Genomic DNA, 17312 nt, shown 5'->3' with positions numbered 1-17312 from the left:
GGGGTTTATCATTCAACTCACTGTATGTTTTTAATACACTGCCTTAGGATGATACCAGAACCAACAGTGGGCTTAAATCTGGGCTCTTGCTAACTGTTGTTTCTCTGTCTGCTGTCTCTCCACAGGACCAAGAACGCCGTACCCCCTTACATGCTGCTGCGTGTTTGGGCGACGTTCACATTATGGACCTTCTCATTAATTCAGGTAACGTTCTCCAGCATGAGACAGACTGTTTTCAGAGGGATTTGCTTTGTTCACTCAATTATCCCTATCCTATTGTTTAATAAAGGACAGTTAATCATATCTGTTAGAATATACAACCATCGTTGAAACCCGTCCCTCTTGTCAATGAGGATAAGAAGCCCTATCCTAAAGGCAAAAACTGATAATGAAATCAGAGAAGTGTGCAAATGTTACTGACCATCTGAGATCTGAGGCCCATTGTGATTGGCTGAATTGGAACAAATTTTCGATACTATTTCCTAATTTTTTTTTTTAAAGGTTGAGATGGGCTACAGAATAGTTAACTGAGTTTGTCCTTTATCTCTCACTCTCTCTCTCTTGCCTGCTTGCTCCTCACTCTCTCAGGTGCTAGTATTAACGCTAAGGACCAAGGCTGGCAGACTCCCCTGCATCGGGCAGCTGCCTCACAGAACGAAGTAAGACTATCTTTGCAGGACAGTGCCGTGTGAAGGCCATGTCAAATGCAATATGTAAAACCTGCTACAGTCATTTACCTGGAATTCCTCATCAGTCTTAATAGCACTTCTCAGGGCTCATTTTCTTAGGTAATCAATATGGCAGATAAATTCATCTTCTCTCCTTTCTTGAATGAGTAGCTATATGAATGTCGGGTGATAAAGTTGCACTCCTCGTACTTTTTATTTATTCTCCTACCGTCTTTCCCAGAAGGCCGTGGGGCTGCTGCTGAGACAGGATGCGGAGGTCAATGCCCGGGATAAATTCTGGCAGACGCCGTTGCATGTGGCTGCGGCCAACCGGGCCACACGCTGCGCTGAGGCTCTCATCCCCAAGCTGAGTAGCCTGAACGTGGCGGACCGCTCCGGCAGGACTGCTCTGCACCACGCTGCACACAGCGGCCACGTGGAGGTCGGGTCACAGCAGGGTTTTACGGTCATAGGGTGGAGGGTTTTGAGTAATACTGAAATGGCACCCAATCCCCTATAAAGTTCACTATTTTTGACCAGGACCCGCATCGTATCCGCTATACAGGGAATTGTGCCATTTCAGACGCAGCCTATTTGCTGAACTGGTCTTCCTCTCCTCAGAAAGGTGTCTTACTGTACCCGTTTTAACTCTGTCTCCTGTCTGTATCCAGATGGTGAATTTGCTCCTCAACAAAGGGGCCAACCTGAGTGCCAGCGATAAGAAGGAGAGGCAGCCAATCCACTGGGCCGCATACCTCGGTGGGTGGGACCTTAGAATGGACACTTCCTTAAATTGACACACTTTCTTCTCCTTGTTCAAGAGGCTTGGCCTGAGCAAAGGCACTGATCTGGAAATCAACTTGCAAACCTCCTGTCAAGGGATTAGGGCTGTCACGATACCAGTATCCCGATACCAGATTTTCCATGGCAAAAAAGAAAACACAAATTGGACTAAACTCTATTGTCCTATTAAAAATCGACTATGTAAAATTGTGGGTGCTATAGCTTGTAAAATAAACAAATTTGACTAGGTGACAAATTAATGCTGTTTGGTTCTAACTTTGGTCGGTTTTCCTCAAGAAATGAAATCCTCCATGTTTTGTTTCCTTGCCACGATACGTCCGAGTATTGTGATACTGGTAGCGTGACAACCCTACAAAGGATCCTTGTCTACAAAGAAAAGCAAACCTGTGCCAAATTGCATATCCTCACACACAAACAGAAAATTGCCAAGGCTTTTGTTAACCTGTCTGTAGCGTCTGTATGTTCCATGAATTGTTGTCTCCTCTTCCCTCAGGGCATCTGCAGATCGTGAAGCTTCTTGTGTCGCGGAGCGCGGACGCCATGTGCAGGGACAAGCGCGGGTATACCCCGCTCCACGCTGCAGCTGCCAGCGGCCAGATTGAGGTGGTCAAGTACCTGCTGCGGCTGGGGTCAGAGGTGAGGTGCCAGGGGGTGGGGCTCCATACGGTCACCATCATAAGGTTACTCAATCTGTTGTGTGGCTTTCTATTGTTTAATTCTTTGCTTGTGTGTTTTTTTTTACATTTTATTTATTATTATTATTATTATTTTTTTACAAAAGTGCATTCCTAGTATAATTTAGGTTAGGGCCTATCAGGGAAGTCTTCAGGCCCTATAACCATCTCACCATCAAATTTCTGCCTTTTCTTTGTCTCCACGTCAGATTGATGAGCCTAACGCCTTTGGGAACACAGCGCTCCACATGGCGTGCTACACGGGCCAGGAGGCGGTGGCCAACGAGCTGGTGAACCGCGGTGCCAACGTCAACCAACCCAACCACCACGGTGGCACGCCGCTACACCTGGCCGCTGTCTCAACCAACGGGGCGCTCTGCCTCGAGCTGCTAGTCAACAACGGCGCTGACGTCAACATGCAGGTCAGTCGGAGGACTCCCGGGAAATGAGGGAATAAGGGATTGGTTGCACCCCAAATGGCACCCTATTCCTTATATAGTGCACTATGGGCCCTGGTCAAATGTAGTAAACTATATAAGGAATAGGTTGCCATTTGGGAGTCTTAGTCAACAGATGGCAGAAGTGGCATTTATAAACAAGGATATTTTGAATAACATCCCAAGTTGTTTTGTGTATGTTTGAGGTAAATCGATTATTTTCATAACAAGAAATGTTTTTGTTTCTCTCTTTCTCTCACAGAGTAAAGAAGGGAAGAGCCCTTTGCACATGGCCGCTATTCACGGGCGCTTCACCCGCTCCCAGATCCTTATCCAAAACGGTAACCACACACACATCATAAAAAACAATATTATCACACACTACACTTCAAATACAAGGATAGTGTGTTTGTGAAAAGTGCCTGCAGTATTTCAGGGACAAACTTCAGTTGAAGCGCACCAGCCAAACATACACAACACTCATCCTCCCCCCCACCCCCCCTCTCTCTCCTATGTGCAGGTGGGGATATAGACTGTGTAGATAAATATGGCAATACTCCTCTTCACGTTGCTGCTAAGCACGGCCACGAGCTGCTGATCAGCACCCTGATGACTAACGGTGCTGACACAGCCAGGTGAGAGACTGTTTTCCATAAGCGTGGCTACTTTCCACAGAGGATCAGTTTTGAGTTTGAAATTGATGTAGAGTCATTTTGATCTGATCGGTATGGGATAGACTTTTTCACGAGAGACCATGCCATGCAACCGCCTCAGAGATTATGCGACACCTTCGGCAGATGTACACGGAACAAGGCCCGTGAAAACGATGTGCAGTGCAATCGATTTTGTTTGTGAGTCTTGCTCACACAAAGCCCCAAAGCTGTGTGCTGACTGTGGACCCAAAGCATAAAGAGAAGATGAGATTGGTTCATGCATAATGGCACGCGTATAAGGGAACAATAGTGTCCACTACAATCAACAAATGTATATCTTGTCAACTTTTTATATCTTGCCCTGAATTCGGAAAGTATTCGTAAAGTATTCAGGCCCCTTCACTTTTTCCACGTTTTGTTACATTATAGCCTTATTCAAACATTTCCCTCATCAATCTACACACCATAACCCATAATGAGAAAGTGAAAACTGTTTTTTTTTCTAAATTTTTGCAAATGTATTAACAATAAACCGATACCTTATTTATATAAGTATTCATCAGACCCTTCGCTATGAGACTCGAAATTGAGCTCAGGTGCATCCTGTTTCCATTGGTCATCCTTGAGATGGTTCTACAATTTGATTGGAGTCCACCTGTGGTAAATTCAATTGATTGGACATGATTTGGAAAGGCACACACCTGTCTATATAAGGTCCCACAGTTGACAGTGCATGTCAGAGCAAAAACCAAGCCGAAGGTCAAAGGAATTGTATGTAGAGCTCCAAGACAGGATTGTGTCGATGCACAGATCTGGGAAAGAGTACCAAAAGAAATTGCAGCGTTGAAGGTCCCCAAGAACACAGTGGCTTCCATCATTCTTAAATGGAAGAAGTTTGGAACCACCAAGACTCTTCCTAGAGCTGGCCGCTCGGACAAACTGAGCAATTATGGGACAAGGGCCTTGGTCAGGGAGGTGACCAAGAACCCGATGGTCACTCTGACAGAGCTCCAGAGTTCCTCTGTGGAGATGGGATAACCTTCCAGAAGGACAACTAACTTTGCAGCACTCCGCCAATCAGGCCTTTATGGTAGTGGCCAGAAGGAAGCCACTCCTCAGTAAAAGGCATGTGACAGCCCGCTTGGAGTTTGCTAAAAGGCACCTAAAGGACTCTCAGACCATGAGAAACAAGATTCTCTGGTCTGATGAAACCAAGATTGAACCATTTGGCCAGAATGCCAAATGTGATATCTGCAGGAAACCTGGCACCATCCCTACGGTGATGCATGATGGTGGCAGCAGCATCATGCTGTGGGGTTGTTTTTCAGCTGCAGGGACTGGGGGACTAGTCAGGATTGAGGGAAAGATGAGTACAGAGAGATCCTTGATGAAAACCTGCTTCAGAGAGCTCTGACCTCAGACTGAGGCGAAGGTTCACCATCCAACAGGACAACAACCATATGCAAACATCCAAGACAACGCAAGAGTGGCTTTGGGGCAAGTCTCAGTGTCCTTGAGTGACCCAGCCAGAGCCCAGACTTGAACCCGATCGAACATCTCTGGATAGACATCTCTGGATAGACATCTCTGGATAGACATCTCTGGATAGACATCTCTGGATAGACATCTCTGGATAGACATCTCTGGATAGACCTATACAGCGACGCTCATCATCCAACCTGACAGAGCTGGAGAGGATCTGCAGAGAAGAATAGGAGAAACTCCCCAAATACAGGTGTGCCAAGCTTGTAGCGTCATACCCAATAAGACCTGAGGCTGTCACCGCTGCCAAAGGTGCTTCAACAAAGTACTGAATAAAGGGTCTCAATACTTATGTAAATGTGATATTTCATTATTATATATATATATATTTTTTAATTTGCAAACATTTCTAAAAAACAGTTTTTGCTTTGTCAGTATGGAGTATTGTTTATAGTTTAATGAAGTAAAAAACAACAACGATTGAATCCATTTTAGAATAAGGCTGTAACATAACACAATGTGGTAAAAGTCGAGGGGTCTGAATACCTTCCGAATGCACTGTATTTCCACATATTTATTATTGCAATTCGTCCTTTACAATTCTTCATGCACTGGTGCTTTTGTTTAGGATTACAGCAAATAATTTCACCTGTGCACCTGGCTGATTATATTATATTTTTTGTTTTGTCAAAAGAAGCTGTAACTGGACTTTTCTAATTACTTTAACTCTATTACTAATTGAATCTACAAATCTAAAGTTGATCAAGTGGATTACACTGCAATGTTTTTATTGTAAGGGAAACTAAAATAGGCTATAGGCCTATGTTTTTATTGTAAGGGAAACTAACATAGGCCTGTAGCCTATGTTTTTTGTTGGACTTAGTCAAGGATATGTTTTGTATAATTCTACAATCTAAACAAATAACTATTGGTATTTAAATATATATATATATATATTTCCACAAATACTTCTTCATGCCGTTACTCCTTTCTAATAGTTGATGCACTATTTATCAATTGTTGGTGCTTATGTTTGCTGCATCTTGTGGGTTGATATGCATCTGATGATCATATGCAAAAGGAGATGCCTGGCAACGTTCTCTAGCGGGTACTTATAGGCTGAAAGGCCTTAAGATGCTTTTGGGAAACAGGGCAACTGGTTTGTTAGTCTGCAGTCTGTCTCGCCTCTCGGTACCTGTTATTTTTGTGCGCGGTGGTTGGCTTCAGTCAAATTTATTTTCAAGGAGGAGGGAGAGCATGATGCTTTACCTCCTGTGAGTGAATTTACACATCCCATGTAATGTAAGTGGTAACGATGAGTTGAAATCCACTTAATTATTGTTTTGTGGCACATTTATTTTCTTTCGCGTGTTTCATAGGCCTATAGCCAGCCACAGAATTGGGCGCATAGGCTATTTACTGTTTTTTTGATTGACGACCGAACGGCTTGTGTTAAATAGTTTCTAAAAGGTGTCGAACTGACTGAATCAAGTCAATCTCCTATATCCCTTTGCTATTCATAAATCATACAATGTAGGTGTATTTCCATGGTATCGCAACGGAAAAAGGAAACTAAAGCTCTTGTTTATATATATTTTTTATATTCTAAGCCCATGTTGAGTCTTGCCAGTGACCACTAATGTGACTGGTCAGTGTAGCCTAGTGATGGGTTGTTCGCCAACGAATGGCTCTTTTTGAACAGATCTTTCATTCTAACATTTGTCAAATATATATTTTTTTTGTTTTTTTTTAAAGTACTGACTTTGGGAAATCTTGCTTTAGGTTATTGTCCTGCTGAAAAGTTAATTAATCTCCCAGTGTCTGGTGGAAAGCAGACTGAACCAGGTTTTCCTCTAGGATTTTGCCTGTGCTTAGCTCCATTACGTTTATGTTTTTATCCTGAAAAACTCCCCAGTCTTTAACGATTACAAGCATACTCATAACATAATTTAGCCACCACAATGCTTGAAAATATAGAGAGTTGTACTCAGTAATGTGTTTGTATTGGATTTGCTGCAAACAGAATACTTTGTATTCAGGACAAAAAGTTAATTGATTTGTCACTTTTTGCAGTATTACTTTAGTGCCTTGTCGCAAACAGGATGCATGTCATGGAATATGTTTATTCTTTACAGGCTTCCTTTTCATTCTGTCAATTAGGTTAGTATTGTTGTTAGTATCCATCCTCAGTAAAAATCCCAAATGTCAAGGGGTATGAATACACTATGTGGTTGCTTCAAGTTGTGTATTTACAGTCTTTAATGTATTGCGTTGTCGTCTACTCCAATATCAATGTTAGTCAATTATAGCCTAGTTCATTAAATAGCCTGCTCCATATTTGCAAAATATGTTTGCAGTCCACATGGTTCTAATTGCATTGCTTCAATATATAAATACATTGTTCAACAGGCTGTAGAACTCACACTGATATAGAGGCTCGGCCTCCTGTAAATTGCAGTCTGTGGACATGCCGTAGTCAATAAGAATGATTAAATTCACAAGGCTATTGATAATCAAATTCTTATAAAAACAAAACAACTTGTTTTAAAATAGGCTATGTCTAAATACAATTCCAGGAACCATAATTGCTCCCTGTGGGTATATTATACAGACAAGGCAGCTTAGACTATGGCAGGTTTTAAACATATCTAAACTTTTCACATCCAATATAAAAAGAAAGGGGGAATGTCCACTCACCGTAATACTGCCCCCAAATAATATTTTCTAAACACTGCAACCATCTTCCACATGGTATTCACCAAGGTCCTAATCTCTCCTTTCATGATGGGCACATGTAGCCTACATCATGGAGGGGACTTTACGCATGTCCAAAACAGAAGCTGTGTGGCTAAAATAATTTCGGCCTACCTACAATACATAATTAAAAGTTAATGTCAGCTCACTGTTTTGCTCTTCTCAAACTTTATATTTTAATAAAACTTTGGTGACTTAAGATTTATTTCCAAGCGGTCTCACAAGCCAAACTCTTTATCGACAGTCTTAACTACTTGGCGATTTACATTGGGCAGGACAAAAAAAAAAAAACTTAATTGAGAGGGGAGGCTATGCTTGGGTTTTAATAAAATAAAAATCACATTACTCTTGTTCCATGTGCGTATGGGCGGTGTGCATCATGTCTGGATGGGCTGCATTTTGGTTGGTCTTAAATAAGCTGGCTTTAATGGGTCAAAATTGCCCTTGAATGTGCGTTTGTCACTAGTACCGCCTTAACGCCAGCCGAAAATAGAGGCATAAGTGTCCACAGCAGCAGAGATAATAAAATACATAATTTGAAGAACAAACATTATTGTGGCAATTCATATTTTGCAGTACTGTAAATATGAAGTGATGATTGGTTTTAATGTTAAAAATGGTTCTCTTACTTAGAAAATAGTCCTGATCATCTAAGCCTAGACGATAACAAAAACAGCATACGGAATTCATACATTTTCAGTAATTTTATTTGTGAAGTAATGTCTTTCTACTCAGTAGCACGACTAATTTTACCAATCTGGGAGGTAAAGTCTAGAGTTTCATATCGTCATACCGTCCTTCTCTCATCCCGGGATTTACGGTGTTACCTGTTTAGTACACAAGGGGGTGCTAAAATGTTTAAATCCCATTGTGTGTGTGTGTATTAGAGAATGCTAGCAAAATTAGCACAATAGCACATTTCCATAGAGGCTGCTAGCTAAATATGCTAATGAGAATGCTAACGAGTGTTTCTTCCATTTGCGAATAATCGCACCAACTGTTGTCACCTTCTCACCAAGCTGCTTGGCGATGTTCTTGTAGCCCATTCCAGCCTTGTGTAGGTCTACAATCTTGTCCCTAACATCCTTGTAGAGCTCTTTGGTCTTGGCCATGGTGGAGAGTTTGGAATCTGATTGATTGCTTCTGTGGACAGGTGTCTTTTATACAGGTAAGAAGCTGAGATTAGGAGCACTCTTTAAGAGTGTGCTCCTAATCTCAGGTCATTACCTGTATAAAAGACACCTGGGAGCCAGAAATAATAATTTCCCTCTTTAAAATGTAAATCAATTTATAACATTTTTGACACAGGTTTTTCTGGATTTTTTGTTGTTATTCTGTCTCTCACTGTTCAAATAAACCTACCATTAAAATTATAGACTGGTAATTTCTTTGTCAGTGGGCAAATGTACAAAATCATCAGGGGATCAAATACTTTTTTCCCTCACTGTATTCTGCACAAACCTATACGGGATTCTGCCCAAGCCTAGTGAAGTTGTTAAAGTATTCAATAATGTAACTTTGTGTTTCGGATGGAATTAAGGTATTAGAATGTACCAGAGGCCACAAAAATAGAACTCGATCTGAAAAACAAAAAAAAATTGGGGGGGGGTGGCATGTTATCCTGTATTTATTTATGGAAAACGCTGCTCACACACACACACAAACGGTTTGTTCTTCTATCCTCGTGGGGACCTAAAATAGATTTCTATTTTCTCTAACCTAACCCCTAAACTGAACTTAACCCCCTACCCTAACCGTAAACCTAACCCCTAAGCTTAAAATAGCCTTTGTCATCATGGGGACATAGGAAATGTCCCCACAATGGATCGTTTTGCTATCCTTGTGGGGACTTTCGGGGATTTTTGGTCCCCTCAAGTATAGAATAACCGACACACATATACACAGTCAGGTTACAGAAAAGACACACAATTCAGGTGTAGAACAACTGTATTTATGGCAGAACAATACATCTCCTGAGAGAAGGTTGTCAGAAGATCAGCTCTTCCACTGCTTATGCAACATAATGGTCCTCTCAACAGAACTAGCAGCAAAGCTTGCATTTCTCTTCTAGTTAACATTGTATGTTACATATTTGAGACGATACAGTGTCTGATCTCCTTGCCCGTATTATATCTTCCCTTATCCATCTGTCATTGTTTCTCTCTTTCTCTGTAGGCAAGGGATTCATGGGATGTTTTCGTTGCATTTGGCTGTGCTCTACGGGTTTTCAGACTGTTGTCGCAAGTTACTCTCCTCAGGTAAGTCTTTAGACTGAAATTGTTTGTATAATGGAAATGGATCATGTTTCATGGATGTGTACATTCAAATTGACATAAGTAGTTCTTTATCAGATAGAATGTGAGAGGGCACGTACATACAACACATTCTTTAACTACTTGCTTTTCCTCATTTAGTGTTATGTTCAGAAACAGAGATTTGAATAGATGTCCTTCTCACCACACACAAAGGCCATTGTTCTTTCCAGACCTCCTGATGTGGTCACCCTGTATGACCACACTTCCTGTTTTGTGCTGTCACGCTTCCTGCAGGTCAGCTGTACAGCATTGTATCATCTCTAAGCAACGAGTATGTGCTGTCAGCCGGGTTTGACATAAACACCCCAGACAGCCTGGGGAGGACCTGCCTGCACGCCGCTGCCTCTGGAGGGTGAGCACGCGTACCCGCGCACACACATTCTGTTAATGAAGAGCGAGCTTTGTTAATGGTTGTGTAATCATCTCATTTGTATTTCTGTTCTCTCTTTGACTGCAGAAACGTTGACTGTCTTAACTTGCTGTTGAGCAGTGGTGCCGACTTGAGTAAAAAGGACAAACTGGGAAAGTGAGTGGTCTCATTCTGGAATTCAACTTGTTTTGCCCCATAGGATTCACTCTGACACAAATACTATTTTATTCTCGTCCCTTCTCCCGTGAGTGTGACTCATCACCTCTCTCCTCTTCCTTCCCTCCCTCTCTTGGCAGAGCTCCTTTGCACTACGCTGCTGCGAATGGGAGCTACCGGTGCACGGTTGCCCTGGTGAGTGCTGGTGCCGAGGTGAATGAGCTGGACCAGAAAGGCTGCAGCCCCCTGCACTACGCTGCCGCATCGCAGACCTTCTGCCGGTGAGACACACACAACACACACACAGAGGGGCAAAAAATATACCAGACTCCAAAATTTAACTGACATTTTTTTTTTTTCCCCAGAGTGGACAGACATTACTCAGTCGGACACCAGAGTGAGGAGAGGGAAAAGGAGGACTTTTTGTAAGTCCCTCACCATGATGTCATCTCAGTTTTATCCAGCTTAAAACATATAAACCTACCAACTGACCAAGCTCAAAAATGTTGGTTTCTCAGAAGATGGGAACTGTTTAGAAATGTACACTTTCCTGCAATGGTTTCCAGTTCAAGTTAACCCGCCCATGTATACTGAACAAAAATATAAATGCAACATGCAACAATTTTAAAGATTTTACTGCGTTACATTTCATATAAGGAAATCAGTCAATTGAAATCAATTCATTAGGCCCTAATCTATGGATTTCACATTACTGGGAATACAGATATGCATCTGTTGGTTACAGATACCTTTAAAAATAAGGTAGGGGCGTGGGACCACCATTTGCCTCATGCAGCACAACACATCTCCTTAGCATTGAGTTGATCAAGCTGTTGATTGTGGAATGTTGTCCCACTCCTCTCCAATGGCTTCGCGAAGTTGCTGGATGTTGGCGGGAACTGGAACATGCCATTGTACATGTTGATCCAGAGCATCCTAAACATGCTCAATAGGTGACATGTCTGGTGAGTGTGCAGGAAATGAAAGAACTGTGACATTTTCAGCTTCCAGCAATTATGTACAGATCCTTGTGACATGGGGCCTTGCATTATCATATTGAAACATGAGATGATAGCGGCAGATGAATGGCACGACAAAGAGCCTCAGGATCTAGTCTATCTCTGTGCATTCAAATTGCCATAAATAAAATGCAATTGTGTTCATTGTCTAACTTATGCCTGCCCATAACATAGCCATACCGTTGACATCAGCAAATGGCTCGCCCACATGACGCCATACACGTGGTCTGTGGGTGTGAGGATGGTTGGACGTACTGCCAACTTCTATAAAATGAAGTTGAAGGTGGCTTATGGTAGAGAAATGAACATTAAATACTCTGGCAACAGCTCTGGTGGACATTCCTGCACTCAGCATGCCAGTTGCACGCTCCCTCAACTTGAGACACCTGTGACTTGTTGTGACAGAACTGCACATTTTAGTGGCCCAGTACAAGATGAACCTGTGTAATGATCGTGCTGTGTAATCAGCTTCTTGATATGCCACACCTGTCAGGTGGATGGATTATCTTGGCAAAGGAGAACCGCTCATCAACAAGGATGTAAATAAATTTGTGTACAAGATTTGAGAGAAATAAGCTGTTTGTGCATATGGAACATTTCTGGTATCTTTTATTTCAACTCATGAAACATGGGACCAACACTTCACATGTTGTGTTTCTATGTTTGTTCATTGTATTTGACGGCTTGTTTGATCACAATTTTTTTTTTTTCTCTGTGTTGACATAGTTGTGTATCCAGAAGCTTGTTGGTTGACCTAACATGACGGTCTCCCCTGTATGTGTAGTTGTTTGGAGTATCTGCTGGATAACGGGGCTGACCCGGCTCTGAGGAACACCAAGGGTTACAGCGCAGTCCACTACGCAGCAGCCCACGGAAACAAGCAGAACCTGGAGCTGGTGAGTCAGTGGGAGGAGGGACTGCAGGTGTGTGTGTGTGCTGCAGACAGACAGGCAAAGATGAGTCGTATCACGGATGCATTTCAACAGTGGCTTACCCTCCTCGTCTTCTGCACTATGAAAGAACAGGACAAGTGGCGGTAAAGTCCTAGTAGACATCCAACCATGTTGCTTTCACTAGTCCGTTGCTTTCAGATCAGTGCTGATGAAGACGAGGAAACTTTAGAGCATCGAGACGTGTTCAAATTTGCGCTTGGTTTGACACTGGTTATAGCCTTTTTAATAAAGTGGTATTTTCATCCACACCTTTAAGTGCTGAGGGTGGGTGTTGGTAAATCATTTACTTTCACTTCCTCTTCATAGGGCTAAGCTCAGGTGACGGAGTCGTGTACCGCTTCCTTTGGGAAGTGCAGTAATCTCTGAATGTGGTGCAGTATGTACAGGTTGTAAACTCCTGTCTTTGTCCCTCTGTCCCCCAGCTCTTGGAGATGTCGTACAACTGTCTGGGAGACGTGGAGAGCAGTGTTCCAGTTAGCCCTTTGCACTTAGCCGTGAGTACAGTACACCCGCTGAGCCTCGTTTCCGCTGGCCTGAAGGTCTACTTGGCTGTACTGTCTATGCACTTTCTATAGATTGTTTCAACTTCAAATGAACACATTGCACTAGTTTAATTATGGTCCCTCTTAGTTCTACAGCGCAAGTTCAAAGTTGGAGTGAACTATTAATTTAACACACTTACCCAATGAATTGACACGTTTACACCCCCCCATTCTCACACACTTCAGTTTGACTGTTGTGTGGTTCTAGTTCTGAAGTTGGAGTGTGATGTCCCTCGAACACAGTGACTCATCGCCATTCTCACACTCGTGTTTTTCTCCCTCCACCCAGGCGTATAACGGTCACTGTGAGGCGTTGGGGGTGCTGTCTGAGACGCTGGTGAGTCTGGACGTTCGGGATGCGGGGGGGCGCACCGCCCTATACTTGGCGGCCCAGAAGGGACATGCTCAGTGCTTGGAGGTCCTGCTGTCCCATGGGGTCTCCTGCCACCTCAGGGAGCGCCGCAACAAGTGGACCCCACTCCATGTCGCAGGTGTGTGTGTGCGTTTTCCACCTACCGTGGTTTTTGTGATTGTTAGATTCTAATCCACAATGGTGTTTGGATGTGTGTATGAGCTTTTGTCAATATTTTCAGTCCTCTCTGTTACCTGCTCTTCATTGTGTGTGTGAGCTTGTCTCAATATTTGACCTCCGTCACTACCTCCTCCAGCTTCCAACGGCCAAACAGACTGTCTGCTCATGTTGGTCAACCGAGGGGAGAAGGCTGACATCATCGACATTGCCGACGTACAGGGACAGTGAGTGACTGTCATTCATTTCTTGAACATGTTTGTTGAATAATGTGTTTGTTGAGTATGTGTTTGTTGAATATGTGTGCACCCACTAGAATAGGAAAGATAATTTTTGCAGTTCTTTTAAACACTATTCTCAGGTAGTGGGCTCCCTTTTTTTACCTACTGGTTATTTGTGTGTAAAAAACCCTTGGATTGTGTGTGTGTGTGTGTGTGTGTGTGTGTGTGTGTGTGTGTGTGTGTGTGTGTGTGTGTGTGTGTGTGTAGAACGGCTCTGATGCTGGCAGCTCTGGGCAGCCACACTGACTGTGTCCACATCCTGCTGGAGAAGGGAGCCGGGGTCGACGCCGCCGACAAGCGAGGCCGCACTGCCCTACACAGAGCTGTGAGTGTCCCCACCATGTGTATGTGCTTGGTCTAACCATAACATCTGCTAAATCTCAAAATATATTGCCAATGGGGGTCCCCTGCAGTCACATTCATCGAATCTGGGTAGATGGGACACTTAGAGAAACTGCTGATGAACTACACTATATATGCAAAAGTATGTAGACATCCCTTCAAATTAGTGGATTCTGCTATTTCAGCCACATGCATTGCTGACAGGTGTATAAAATCGAGCACACAGCCACGCAATCTCCATAGACAAACATCGACAGTATTTTTACAATTTTATTTAACCTTTATTTAACTAGGCAAGTCAGTTAAGAACAAATTCTTAATTCCAATGATGACCCCGGGCCAAACCCTCCCCTAACCCGGACGACGCTGGGCCAATTGTGCACCGCCCTACGGGACTCCTGATCACGGCTGGTTATGATACAGTCTGGGATCAAACCAGGGTCTGTAGTGATGCAGTGCCTTAGACCGCTGCGCCTCTCGGGAGCCTTACTGAAGAGCTCCGTGACTTTCAAAGTGGCACTGTCATAGGATTGTTTGTCAAATTTCTGCACTTCTAGAGCTGCCCCGGTCAACTCTTAAGTGCTGCTATTGTGACGTGGAAAGGTCTAGGAGCAACAACGGCTCAGCTGCGAAGGGGTAGGCGCCACAAGCTCACAGAATGGGCCCGCCAAGTGCTGAAGCGAGTAAAAATCACCGGTCTTCTGGTGCAACACTCCCTTGAGACCAACTCCGTATTAATGCCCATGATTTTGGAATGAGATGTTGGGCGAGCAGGTGTTCACACAGTTTTGGTCATGTAGTGTATATTGACCTGCAGTGATGGTCCAAGAAAGTTATTCCTTTCAACTGTTCTTCTCGATCTCTCTGTCTCTGTTTCTCTTGTCAGTGAAGGGTTCTGTCTCTTTAACTCTTTCTCTGTCTCCTCCTGCAGGCGGTGATGGGCAGTGAGGACTGTGTGTCGGCCCTGCTGGAGCATGGTGCTTCGGCTCTGTGCAGGGATTTCCGGGGGCGCACCCCCCTGCACCTGGCCGCCTCCTGCGGCCACATGGAGCTCCTGCGCAGCCTGCTGCAGGGCGCCACACGCACCGACCCCCTCGACTCAATGCTGGACTACAGTGGATACACTCCCACCCACTGGGCCGCTTACCACGGTGAGTCACACACACACGACCTTCCCTGAGAGTCTACAAATAACCTCAGTGAGTAACACAGTGTGGGATTGGGCTAAATAGCATTGAGAGAACTTCTAAACTGTGTCTTGACTCCATCTCTCGTCTCTTTCAGGGCACGAAGACTGTTTGGACGTTTTACTTGAACACAAACCTTTTAGTATCCAGGAAGGAAACCCCTTCACCCCATTGCACTGTGCTCTGTGAGTACCGCCGCTGGTTCCCCCTGCTCTTTAGGGTTCTGGATTCCGCTATTATTATCAGAGCTTCTGTTTTGAAAAACGTAAATCTGTCGGAATGATGAGACCTGGTGTTGAATTAATCAGAATGTTGACCTGGCTACTGCTGTCCTTTTTGTATGACGGAGAGATGGAGGATGTTTTCTCACAGTTTGTCTGGTTCCTTTCCAGAATAAATGGCCATGATGGTGCTGCTGAACTACTGGTAGAGACGGTCGGACCTCAGATGGTGAACATCAAAGACGCCAAAGGAAGGTGTGTGTCTGTCGTGACTTTCTGCATATGCCTTTGTGTGTACGGAGCTCTGTCAAGTCTAGTGTATTGCAGCTTGCCACTCGCTTACCTGTCTCGGTCTTGTCTGTCTGGTGGTGGCTGTCCTGGGCTGTGCCTGAAGGACCCCGTTGCATGCGGCTGCCTATTCGGAGAGTGTTGGCGGGCTGCAGCTGGCCCTGGTCCAGGGGGCAGAGGTCAATGCCGTGGACACCACAGGACGTTCCGCCCTGATGATTGCCGCCGACAACGGACGGACCGCAGCCGTCGGTGAGTGGCCAGAAAATACATAATGTGATTATTGCACCCAGTAAATATGAGAACTGAACGTTTAGAGGGCTTATTAGTTTGGTATACATTTATGTTTTTATTTTATATGTATTTATTAAAAGTATTTATGAACTGTGTAATTGTGGACACCACATCAAATGGCAACCCTTGCTAGTGACCAGAGCAAGTGGAGGAAGCTTGTTGTCAACTGTTCTGCAGCTGAATGATGATGATGTGTAATTTTGAGAGATGTGTGAACCCAACAGAGATCCTGCTGCACCAGGCCAAGGCAGACCTGACCCTGCTGGATGTCAACGACAACACCGCCCTTCACCTGGCCTGCAGCAAGGTGAGAGACACACACAGTCCTGCAGCAAGGCAAGACACTCCGTCATACGCCTAGCTGACACACGGTCTACTGTTATTTAGAATTATGACTCACTGTAGCCAAATTCACAACCAAAGTTATTTTAAAAACTCTGGCATCTATCAACTATACAGAACACAAGCATGACAGATCCACATATCATTGGATAACTGCTTTACATCTTCAGATTGCTCATGTTTATTACTGTTGATGCCAAAGCATTATTAGGTGGCAGGGAAATGGCATGTGTGTACTAATGGTTCAATCCCAGTGTACTAAACCTGACCTTTATGTGTTTCCCTGCAATAGGGGGTATATTTGTACATCAAGCTGCCTTGCGCTACAGAAACTACAGAAACATGAGATCTTGCCTTTATAGGCTGTTCTCGGACAAGGCTCGCTTGCTTACTTAATGTGTTTTCTCCTGCAGGCTCATGAGATGTGTGCCCTGTTAATCCTGGGAAAGATCAGCGACCCCTCACTCATCAATGCAACAAACAGTGCACTGCAAATGTGAGCCATCATCATCGCAGAGACTCAACCTTTCATGAAAGACACTGTTCAACACTGTATAAAACCCAAGCTTCATCTCTCACTCAGCCCCTTTAAACTCCCAGTCTGTATGACTCCTAACTCCGAGAGTTAAGATGAATGAGAGCTGAAGCTGGGGACCTATACAAAACCATGAAGACCTAGCGTTTTGTTTACCCAGGTGGTCTATTGACTGTTTATCCCATTTCCCTCTTCCCCAGGCCCCTTCATATCGCAGCGAGGAACGGTCTGGCTACAGTGGTCCAGGTGCTCCTCAGCCAGGGGGCAGCTGTGATGGCTATAGATGAGGAGGGTGAGTCACCACAGTGTCGGTTAGTGTTGGCCATTTTCTTCTGTCGCTTCGGATAGCGTGTCTGATATGCATGTTCACCTCTTGACTAAGCAGGTTGTTATTGGAAACCATAAAAGAGAATTTGTTATTCTTAAATGTGAAATATACATTTTAATCAATGTGCGTGTTTCTGTC

At 43.9% G+C, this 17312-nt stretch overlaps 1 protein-coding gene across 1 annotated transcript in view; it reads left to right on the top strand.

Moving 5' to 3' along the window:
• The window catches only part of LOC135539836 (serine/threonine-protein phosphatase 6 regulatory ankyrin repeat subunit C-like), a 36002-nt gene that overhangs the window by 7487 nt on the left and 11203 nt on the right, over positions 1-17312 (top strand). Inside the window, exons 3-27 of the mRNA XM_064966001.1 lie at positions 126-204; positions 589-659; positions 910-1110; positions 1340-1427; positions 1966-2108; positions 2356-2568; positions 2846-2924; positions 3104-3218; positions 9648-9730; positions 10022-10139; positions 10245-10313; positions 10454-10594; positions 10679-10738; positions 12117-12228; positions 12708-12779; positions 13117-13318; positions 13496-13583; positions 13845-13962; positions 14911-15130; positions 15264-15351; positions 15559-15642; positions 15782-15927; positions 16194-16276; positions 16725-16807; positions 17047-17138. Of these exons, the coding sequence (XP_064822073.1) occupies positions 126-204; positions 589-659; positions 910-1110; positions 1340-1427; positions 1966-2108; positions 2356-2568; positions 2846-2924; positions 3104-3218; positions 9648-9730; positions 10022-10139; positions 10245-10313; positions 10454-10594; positions 10679-10738; positions 12117-12228; positions 12708-12779; positions 13117-13318; positions 13496-13583; positions 13845-13962; positions 14911-15130; positions 15264-15351; positions 15559-15642; positions 15782-15927; positions 16194-16276; positions 16725-16807; positions 17047-17138 (2848 nt within the window). The remainder of the gene's footprint in view (positions 1-125; positions 205-588; positions 660-909; positions 1111-1339; positions 1428-1965; positions 2109-2355; positions 2569-2845; positions 2925-3103; positions 3219-9647; positions 9731-10021; positions 10140-10244; positions 10314-10453; positions 10595-10678; positions 10739-12116; positions 12229-12707; positions 12780-13116; positions 13319-13495; positions 13584-13844; positions 13963-14910; positions 15131-15263; positions 15352-15558; positions 15643-15781; positions 15928-16193; positions 16277-16724; positions 16808-17046; positions 17139-17312) is intronic.

The sequence above is a fragment of the Oncorhynchus masou genome, chromosome 5 (assembly GCF_036934945.1).
Source record: "Oncorhynchus masou masou isolate Uvic2021 chromosome 5, UVic_Omas_1.1, whole genome shotgun sequence".
Taxonomy (NCBI): domain Eukaryota; kingdom Metazoa; phylum Chordata; class Actinopteri; order Salmoniformes; family Salmonidae; genus Oncorhynchus; species Oncorhynchus masou.
This window is presented reverse-complemented; position numbering and strand designations above follow the sequence as displayed.